The sequence below is a fragment of the Pinus tabuliformis genome, chromosome X (assembly GCF_031772625.1).
Source record: "Pinus tabuliformis cultivar Carrire ecotype Pingquan chromosome X, CPIR1, whole genome shotgun sequence".
In the NCBI taxonomy this organism is placed as follows: Eukaryota; Viridiplantae; Streptophyta; class Pinopsida; order Pinales; family Pinaceae; genus Pinus; species Pinus tabuliformis.
Window position 1 is genome coordinate 661510778 of NC_142308.1, and position 11313 is coordinate 661522090.

Sequence of the window (11313 nt, forward strand, 5' to 3'; positions counted from 1 at the left end):
AAACATGTTGCAGAGATGACTTGGGAAAGATCCTTGATTTAGAACTAAAATAAAAACATGCTCTGAAGACACATGGACATATTTTTTTATGAGAGAATAATGATGCATATGTGGTGCTCATTTTTTTTTTTTTTTTATGATAATGATGCTGCATACTCATGATTTATATGGTATGAATGATATAGCATATGTATTATTTTCTATGATGTTATTATTATAACTAATTCATTAGTTGCATGTTGAGATGTGGTGATTGACAGGAAATCCACAAATGGGCTGAGAGGGTTGGTTATTTTGATGATCTCATCAGATACCATACCCACGAGGGAGAATATGTAACACCATATGGGATAGGGACAAAATTAATCAACAGTACATATGTTAGTGTTTCCTTTGTCGTGTATAGCTCTTGAAGGGCTATGGGACGATTTTGAGGAGGCCAGAGTGCTTGGTATTGGATTGGGATGTCGAAGCCCTAAGGGGGCATGAGGATTTCAATGCCTAGGGTCGTGCACCTTAGTGAGTGTGGGGGTAGTGGATCAGCCTTGCGAGATGCTCGGAGTCATTAAGTATTGGGATTGAATTTTTGCTTTGGGCAAAGGAGGTCTAAACCTTGGCACGAACCTTGAGGCCAACCTTGGGCTATGGTATAAATTGACGAGGCTTATGCCTAGTTCCAAAAGCTGAAAAAAATGATAGAGATTCCTTGGGATTTCTGCAGTGATGTGTAAACTTTTCATGCCTACTGGTATACTAGTTCAAGAGAGGGTGTAGGGCAAACATGAAGTAATAAATAATTCAATAAAATAAAATAAAATAAAAAAGTTAAATAATTCAACTTAACATTGGGATGAAGTTCCTTAAAGAGGGGGAGTATGTAATGCCTAGTAATAGTAATAATAACAGTGATAATACTAAATAAATAATATTAATATTAATATATAAATAAATAAATAATAAAGAAAAGATTATAATAGTAAATAAATAATAAATAATGAATAAAATATAATAATAGTAAATAATAAATTGAAGTTCTAAATAAATATATATAAGTAAACTATAAAAATAGTAAGAATAAGTAAAGTTAACGAAATGTACGAAGGAATAAAATAAGAAAGAGTTAAATTAAGAAAAATATTGAATTAAGTAAAACTTAAAATAAAGAAATAAAAGTTGGCATGTTGACACATGAATTGTGTGCATGCAAATCCCTTTTCAATCCCTTTATATTTTTGGAACTGTTTGTTCTACTTAATGGACGAAAAAGGGGATAAGAAATGTTATTCATTCTTTTGGAAAAAAGTATTGTGGGATAAAGGATTACCTGGAAGTAGCTGACTAAGGGCTTGGGGGAATCCAATTATAGAAAGATTATGTGCAGCTGAGCCCATGGTTGGGTGGAGAGTCGTCCCAAAAACTTTGTTTCTGTCAGCAAGATATAAGTAGCCTTACAACTTCAGAATCACAAATAAGGTATATTGTTGCTACAGTAAGTCCTTTTTGCTTGCGATTTTCAAAAATTCTATGTCATTTAGTTGAATAATTGTGTATTGATTATTAATCACATAATTTGAGGTAATTAGTTGTATGTTCGAATTTCAGATTATTACACCATCGAGCCGTAAGGCTCGATCAAACTCCCGTGTTAAATCAGGGTACATAGGAGCTTGATAGAGAGTTTGTTTAAATGTTCAATCAAGATATGTCTAAGCCTTTAAGCAGCTCGATTGAGCACTTAAAATGGCTTGACCAAGCTCTGCTTTTTCACTTAGCTCCATGCATAGGCCCTGCATGAAGTGTTCTAGTGTTGGTGGTCAGCCTTAAACCACCACTAGTTGAGACTTCGAGTTCTCCCAGCTTATACTATCATTTCAAAGAGCTCAATCAGCCAATTTCTGCCACGCAAGTTTTACATTTTTTATCACAACTCTCTTCTTGGACTCGTATATACACCTTCGCATTAAAGGAGGGAATGTTGGAAACCTAATGTGCTAAGGGTTATCGTGTGTAATATGGACAATAATTGGAGTTCAAGAAACTACTTGGAATATGAAAACTAGAAATCATAAGACTTTATATAAATGTATATATCATTGTGAATAAAATAAATTCTACATTTATCCTAAATTTTATCCATTATTTTTGTGTGTTTAACAATTTGTAACTTTATTATTTCATTCATCAATGCTTAAATATAAATTATCATTATATGTCAAATTCATTTAATTTGATTTAATGTAGTAACAACAAAATTTATTTTTTTAAGTTTAATATCACATATATATTAAGTTTATTTAATTTAATAACAATAAAATGTTATTTTTAACTTTTAATATCTGGTACAATATCAGTTGATTTCAAACATATTTAAAACCCATGATGAATGACTTCATCATCCCACCAAGTTCATTTAATTTCATAACAACAAAATGTTATTTTTTATTTTTAGTATTTGATATATTCATAGTAGATTTCGTTTATTTGATTTAATAACAATAAAATGTTATTTTTAATTTTTAATATCTGGCATAATTTTAGTACATTTCAAACCTATTTAAATTGATGATGAAATATTGTGTCATCTCACTTACATTTTAAATTAATATATTATTTTTTATGATGAATAAGTATTTATAAAGTGACACTATGTTTTTATGAAATGTTCGATTTTTAAGTGAACACTTTACTCATCATTAGGTGAACACTTTACCCATCATCAACGACAAAAAGTTGATTATTAAAATGACAAGAGAGACCAAAAATAAATAAGGAAAGTTGAGAGTAAGAAATAATCAAGAAGTGAGAGAAGAGATAAAAATTATTAATATAAAATAAGATGACTATAGTGTAAATAATATTATTATAAATTATGATATTATTCCGAGGGTGAGTGATTAAAATTATCATTATTAATTATAATATATTAATATTGGAGATGGGGAGGATTGAAGGGAAAATGAAATTATAAATGAAAATTAGAAAGTAAGGGGTACAAAGGAAAATGTGAGTGGTAAGTTAAAATTTTTGAGTAGTGGGTGCATAATTATAAATAAATTATTGAATGATTAATATTATTATTAAAATATAATGTTATTTAAGGAAAAAGAGAGGAGATTAGATGGTATAGGTTAAGAATAATAAGAATAAAAATAAGGAGATAAGATTAAAGGGTAAAGATTAAGGATCATAAGAATAAAAGGAGAGAGAAGAACACAATTAATAGAAAGAAAAGAAATGATACTAAATAAAGTAAAGGTTAAAAAAAATATTTTAAGGGGATTAACCATATTCTTTTAGAGAAATAATAATTAAGATATGTGGATGAATGATGAAAAAGGCCCAGAAAATAATTTTTTAAGAAGGTAAAAAAACCAGAGAAATAATAATTAAGATATGTGGATGAATGAGGAAAAGAGCTCGGGAAATATTTTTTAAGAAGGTTAAAAAACCAAAAAAAAGAAAAGAAAAGAGGAGACAAGGGGAATGAAATAGCTAAAGAAAGGAGACAGGGGGAATGTAAGACCTAGAGGAGAGAAAATGTATCATGGGTTTCCACACAAAGAGCTTGTAGCCATCATCATGGTTGAAGTTGTTACGATTCTTTTTTAGCAAACTTGGAGCGGTTCAAGAGTCCTCATTTGCGAGTAAAGGTTTAAATGTGAAGGACCTGGTTGTGCTCTCTGATGCACAGACTATCGGCACTTCCCACTGCCCCGTTTTCAGTAACAGAATCTACAACTTCACTGCAAACGTAGACGTGGATCCATCGTTAGATAAATCAGAGAAGGGGACTCTTTTGATCGGATGCTGCCCTCCTCACCGATACAATGGCTCTCGTAAATTCGGCAGAAGTGGACTCAAAATCAAGTTGGTTTCTCTTCGAGTTTGGAAGATCGATGGAGAAGATGGGTAGGATTGGCGTTCTTACTGGAAATGAAGGGCAGATCAAACGCCAATGGGCTCTTGTTAATTGATGAAGAGATCCAGGGGTACCTGATATTTCATTCATGGGGATGTTGTATTATAGATATATAGGTAAAACAGCAGTCACGCAGTAATTGTGAATGCCATGCAAAATGCATGCATGCGTTATCCAGAATCTACCAGAACTGTTCTTTTCGTCGCAATTTGGCAACAGACAAGAGTTAAATTCAGTATTTTGTGCAATCGGATCATTCAAAAACTTTCTAAATTCCTTGAGACACTTAAATTATGACATGGAGTTATGAAAAATATCGAAAATTTGTTCAGAAGGGGTGTGATTTGTAAATAATACCTATCCCACAATTAAAACAAAAGCTTGCTTCCAAATAACAGAGCGCGTTTAACAGTCATTTATCAACCTCCGTCACTACAATTGAACCTTCACATGATATCTTTTGCACATTTTAAATACAAAATAAATGTATGATTATTATTTTTGTTTCTACCAAGAGAATATTTATGTACAAGACTGGCTAACTTTAAAAATTCTTACTTAATTAGTGTCTAACACACCAGTGACATTATGGTATTTTAAAAGAAGGATAGGAAGAGTTGTAAAATTTAAATGATATGTATTAACTGATCATTATATTATATATTATATTAAGTTATATTAATTTAGTGAAAAATGAAATAAATAAGAATATTTAAAAAAAATAAATAGTTAATAGTTTATTATAATTTATATTTAACATATATTTCTGTAAATGAATTCATAATTTATTGGAATAATTTTAGCAAGGCCTAGAATCAAACCTACCTGCTACCGCTATAATTCCAAGAGTATATCCAACAACCCACAAACTGGATATACCCATAACTTATCACCTAGCAAGTGCCTAGATGTCCCTTCATTAAGAGTAAAGAGAGACATATTTAGGGTTCATAGTTGAGGTGGTGGTTGGGCTAATATTTGTTCTCTTTTGCACTAAGGTTCAATTTCCACAGAGTATATATTGGCCCATTATGATAAGTCTAAAAAGATAAATGCCACTTGGAATTGAACCCCTTAAAGATATTTTGGTCCAAGCCTAAACCTCACCCAAGCACTATCAAATTACCAATTCCCTTAAATCTTTAAAAAATAAAAAATGAAAAAATATTATTAAATTTTTATGATATAATACATGTTAATTTTTTTTCTTAAATGGTATAATACAAATTATGTCATATAATTAATATAGGTTAATATAATTATTATATCATATCATTAATATAGGTTAGTGTTAAAACTAATGCTTACACTACTAGATTTGGTTTGGGTTGATAGAGATTGTTGAAATATTTCCTCAACCACAATCTCGAAGTTTAGAATTAATTCGATCTTGCTCCAACTATATAGATGTGTTTTATATTTGTTTGAACATACAATTAATTTTGGTGTTATTTTGGTCTCTGAGCTAGTCTCTTGGTGTAAATCCCTTACAAAAGGGCCCATAAATATGTGAGATGTAAGATGTTACTTTAAAAAAATCGGTTACTGTTTGAGTGTGTTTATGAAAAAAATTGTGTTTTTGTTTAGAAATGAAATTGTGCATGCACCATCCATCTTAATATGAGTGTTAACTTGAACATTATGAGGCTCTCTATGCGCACATGATTTTGAAATACAATTCCTAGTTTGGGCTTGTATTGAACTTAGCAAGCTTGGATGTTGAGGCTTATTGGTTGGATATATTTTCAAAGGCATATTCTTACTTGGACGCATCCTCATTCAATGTTCATCTTCTCGTAGAAATTTACTTTGTTGTGGAATGTTGTCTTCTCTTTAAACATTGGTTCTATTCAATTTCTCATAGCTTGACTCTGCAAGCACTCAACATGATCATTTTTCAATTCATGCTAAACCTTCCTTTTTGTCTTCTTTATACTCTTGAGAACCGCATTGCACCAATGGACTTTAGCGACTCCTACTTGTTTGACTTAAGGAAGGTAAATGGTTTAATGATCAATGATTTAGATTGAAAGGGAGCCTTTTGGTGGAACAATTTTAAGAAAAATAAATAGAAACACTTTTTTAGTAGCTTAGAGAGCATCTTGTTCTTCTACCCAATAATCTATGCTATTTTTTGTTCCCTGGATACAACCCCTGGCTGTAGAAGGTTAATGACCAAGATATCTATTGATATTTAATGAAATATTTTAAATAATTGGTTGGATTTGGGTTAACAAATAGTGCAATGAACATATCTGATTCAAAGACTCATAAATTCCAATCAAAATAGTTGGCATCTGAGAATTGTAGATTTTCAAATTGATAAGATGGAGAGAAGAAAACTGGGAATGCAAGATTTAACACGAGGAAGAATAATTCAAGATTGAAACCTTGAGAGTGAAATGATGAGTAACACAAGAAATTGAGGAATTATGAGTGAGTTTTTGAGAGAGACAAAGCACCCATTAAGGAAAATTTTACTCAAACCATAGGTACCATCTACTACAAATAGTGGCATTAGTAAATCAATATTATTGATTTAAGTTAATCCTACTGCTACATATGTCTTTCTGAACAAAATAAAATATGAAATAAAATAGTAAAGACACAAGGAAATATAATATACATACTGCAACGTTTTCCCAGGATTAGGAATTATAATGATCTTTCATTAATCTAGTCTTTGAGAGATTTTGTACATTACATCACCACTAGAACTCCAAGCCTATGAACCATTGCTTTGTATTATTTTTGGTCTTTTATTTTTGTCCCAAAATAACTTTCTTGATCAGTTAGAAAACTGATTCAGCTTACAGTTACAAAATTCCCCCCTTTTAATATTTTACAAGGGTTGGAATAAAAATAATTGTGAGTTCTTTTTTTAGTTACAAAACTTTAATAAATTTTAATTTATATATATATATATATATATATATATATATATATATATATATATATATATATAATAGTAAAATTAACCCCCCACTTAAAAATTCAAAGTTCCCCTTGTACAAAATCTACAATATATGCACCTCTATGTTTGAAACAAAGAATTGTGTGGGCCCCAACTTTCGTCATATTCATGTACAAAACCACAATTTTTTTTTTTTGAAAACTAAAACTAGCTATGTGAGGACCCCTCTCCATAGTTTTGAAAATAATGGGGTAACCCCCACATTGCATCTTGACTCTAGATCTAGTGTACTAGTGGTTTGTCAAAACTGCTCAACATGGGGACCCTTCTCTCTTTAAAGGAGGGCAAGAACTCCCACATGTTTCTAGTCTAGATTAACTTTGGGCATTGATTAATATCCATCGTTGATTATTCCAAAAAATTTCGGAGATATAATATGGATCTGGATGTAGCAACCAAAGGCAAAATCCAACTTCCTTTGGATTATCTGATAGAAAGTGAGGTGAAAGAATGTGATGGTGTAGATTTGATATAAACTTCATTTGTTCCTCCCATAATGTAAATGTACAGAAAATCTCTATAATAGGACCCCATAAATGATATATGTCAATTGAGAATGAGTTTAACCCTCCATTTAGTTGCCCAAGATTCGTATACCAACTTTCCTTCAACAACAATTTTTTTTTTTTGTCGAATGATGATTGTCGCTAATTAATACCATCATTTTACTTTGGCATTGCGAGTAACTTTGGTCCATCACCTGTCGACCCTTGGTGGGGTAATATACTAGATTATGTGCATTATTTGAAGGTAATTACCTATCTTTAATACCGTTGAAAATAGCAACAAGAAAACCATGATTCAAGTTTTTCCTTGAATTAAATTAGGAGAAAATTGTAATTCCACATCACAAGACAATTAGAATGAGTTAACTAAGTTAATTTCACTTAGTTGGCCCACTTAATTTGAGTTGAGGGCCTAACTTGAGTCATGTAGAGTGGTTCCTAAATTTTATGAGCCTAGGTTGAGTTTAATTTGAGTTGTAATAGTTTAATTCAGTTAAACTAAGTTAATGTTAGTTAAACTAGTTCCAACTATTGGAGGAATTAGTAGGGGGTCTAACAGTGGGGTGCAACTTCATGTGTTCAACCAATTAACTGATAAATCATCCATAATTAACTCATGCATGCATGCAATTCAAGTTACCCAGTTGAGATTGGAGTTCAAAGGTAGTGTAATATTAGTTGAATAATTTTTTGAGATGTAGGGGTGGTGCATGCAGTCAAATAAGGGCCTGTAGAGCAAGGATAATTTTAGGGGCGAATGTTTGCCCTTTGGCGAAATTAAGGGGTTTTAAATTTTTAGTGGGCGAATATTTTGTATCATAGTACATTTTTACAAATCACCTCAAATAGCCCACCTTATTTTAAGGGAGAGGGTAAAAAAGGTAAATTTAGCCCTTGAAATTAGGACTTACAGCCTTCCATTCGCCCATTTTCAAGAATAAGTTTTATTTAAGTGAATCCATTCGCCCATTTTCAAGAATAGGTTTTATTTAAGTGAATCTATGGGCCAAATACCTATTTATAATAGAGGTATGGTAAATTATAAAAATATAAATAATGAGAGGTATGGTAAATATAAAACATATTTACTCCATAGTCACCTTATATACATGTAAGGGTGTAAACAAATAAAATATAAGTAAAGTGGAGGTATGGTAAATAAATAAAACGTCTTTTTATACTTACTCAAAGGTATGGAAATATAAATAAACTAGATGTATTGTAAATAAATAAAACCTCTTTTTATATTTAGTCCATAACCCTCGTTCTATTTATGAAGGCTCAAAAAAGAGGTTTTATTTAAGTGAATCCTATGGGCCAAATACCATATTTATAAAAGAGGTATGGTAAATTAATAAAAATATAAATAAACGAGAGGTATGGTAAACAAATAAAACATTTTTATATTTACTCCATAAGTCACCTTATATTTACGAACACTCAAAAAATGGGTTATATTTAGGTGAAACCTATGGCCAAAATACTATGGGACAAATACCATGGACTAGATTGTTATTAATACCATGCAAAAAACCATTATTAACCCTAATATTAGAATTAATAAAAATAAAAATGGCACATGGTATTGACCCATGGTATTCACCAAAATGGCACATGGTATTGACCCATGGTATTCACCTGGAATGTAGCCTATTTAAATGGGGAATTAAACCATCATGTAGCCTATGCTAAGATTCACTAGGACTTTACAAAGTTTTATTATTTAGTGAAAGACTCGCAAGATCTTACAGATTTTATAATTGAGTAAAATATTCGCCATGCCTGGTGAGAGATTCGCCAAAAAATTATATATACATATTATATTATTGATAAATCGCCTTCCATTTTTCCTATATACCATGGAGATTCGCCCATTTATTATATTTATAAATTTAGGGGCAGTTCTTAAAATTTTCCCTGCTGTAGAGATTGCACAATTCTAATTGGGAATTTCCCTAATTAATAAGGGGGTAATTCCCAAGGAAACAATGCAAGGAAATAGGAGCTTCACAGGAAGCATAATTGGCCAAGCATTGGCTAGAGTGGGCTTGTGAGGCAGTGAGATAGATTGTGCTTGTGGAGAGATTGTTCAAGTTGAACAAGCATTCTATTTTCTTTTCTATTTTTTGACTAATGCAATACAGATAGGAAGAGATTTTGAGCAGTTGCTTTCCCCTTAAATAAATCTCTGAGAATATGTGATTGAATCTTGTCTCATGTTTATGTTGTGATTTCTCGATCAATTAATTTTTTCCGCTGATGAGTAGAGTAGATTTAAGTCCTTTTATTATTATAGAAAATTACATAATTATTTTGAATCTACAAGGAATTTCTACATAGTATTAGAGAAGGAATCACAGTAGAAGAGAAGAATTTGAGTTTATCTTTGTAGGTAAATTGAATTTGCAATATCATTCTTCAGATCTAGTAGAATGTCGTTCTATGGATTGAGACTTGAGTATGCCCTTGAGGGTAGCTCAAATTATATTGCTTGGAAGGACAGGATCAAGGCAGTGTTGGAAGATAACGGGCTGAATGAATTCATATACAATGATATTCCTAAACCTTCAATAACCTATGTTCAAGATCTAGCAGAGTCGAAGAAATGTGTGGAAAAGGCGAGGAGGATCATACTAGAAGAAATTCGAGATCATATTGTCTCAAATCTCCATGGGAAGGATACCCCATATACAATGTGGAAAGCCTTTATAGACTTGTTTCATAACAACAATGACCAGATGGAGCTCGCACTGAAGGAAACACTTCGGAAGATCAAGATGGAGAAGGGCAACATAATAGCACAGTACCTGAGTAGGCTCACCCAATGTCCAGATGAACTTGAGATTTTTGGTATTATGGTTGGTGAAGATGATCTGGTAAGCCTAGCACTTCTAGGCCTTCCCAAGAGCTGGAAAAACTACTAGGATTAGATAAATGGGAGGGAGAAGCTACCAAATTGGGATTGATTGCGGTCCGACTTGGTGCAAGAAGAGATAAGGCGAAACACCAAAGATGGAATCTCATCCAAGCATGATGATGAGGAGAACTATGCCTTGGTTGTAAAGGCAAAGAAAGGGAAAGGGAAGAAATCCCAATCCAAAGGATATTTTGGTTAGGCAGGTAAGAATAAGAACTTGACGAATATTAAATGTTTTAACTATCATAAGATGGGACACTATTCCATGAAGTGTCTACAAAAGAAGGCTAATAAGAAGCCCTCAGGAGAAGCATAAGGTGAAGCTATAGCCTCACAATTCGAGTTGGATTTAACACTCATTACATGCATGGTGACATTGGTGATGGGTAGTGTGTGCTATCTGGATAGTGGAGCCTCATTCCATATGACGAGCAACAAATAAATTTTCAGTGACTTGGAGGAGAAGGACCTCTAGATGCACATTGAGATGGGAGATGATTGAAGCTATAGAATGATCGATATTAGTGCAGTTACTTTTAAGAGGGAGTCTAGGTCTCCTCTCACATTAAAAGATGTCATGTATGTTTTGGGTCTGAAGAAGAATTTAGTTTGAGTTGCTATGTTGGAAGACTATGGCTACGATGTGATATTTAGAAATTGAAAGGATTTTATAAGATATATTACTATGGGAGAAGTGAAGTGGATTGGGGTTTAGGTGAAGAAACTCTACAAATGGAATGTAGAAGATTTTTTTGCTTTGATCATGAAAGAAGAGAAGGTGCAGAGCCGAGACAATGGTTAATTATGGCATAGGAGACTTGGCCATTTGCACTATGGAGCCTTGAATATCATGCAACTAATTTCTACAGGACCTCCCAAGGGTGCACTAGAGCAGTGAGATACATGCAAAAGGTGTACACTGGGGAAGTACACCAAATACACCTTTCATAATAAGGACAATAGAGTACAAGAAATTATTGAAAGAGTTCACTCAGAT

General features: G+C 32.2%; 1 protein-coding gene across 1 annotated transcript; it reads left to right on the forward strand.

Annotated features, from left to right (window-relative positions):
• Positions 1-378: 378 nt before the first annotated feature.
• Positions 379-3913, forward strand: LOC149141707 (peroxidase 27-like). The gene is made up of 2 exons (XM_089451305.1): positions 379-451; positions 3630-3913. The coding sequence occupies exons 1-2, from the start codon at positions 379-381 to the stop codon at positions 3911-3913; spliced, it is 357 nt and encodes a 118-aa protein (XP_089307431.1).
• The last annotated feature ends 7400 nt before the right edge of the window (positions 3914-11313 follow it).

What these genes read in the sequence shown, in the direction of transcription:
- LOC149141707 (XM_089451305.1), top strand. Translation starts at nt 379, where the DNA reads ATGTTAGTGTTTCCTTTGTCGTGTATAGCTCTTGAAGGGCTATGGGAC. An exon ending in TGAGGAGGCCAGAGTGCTTG is followed by an intron (nt 452 to 3,629) that starts GTATTGGATTGG and finishes GAGCGGTTCAAG; the next exon opens with AGTCCTCATTTGCGAGTAAA.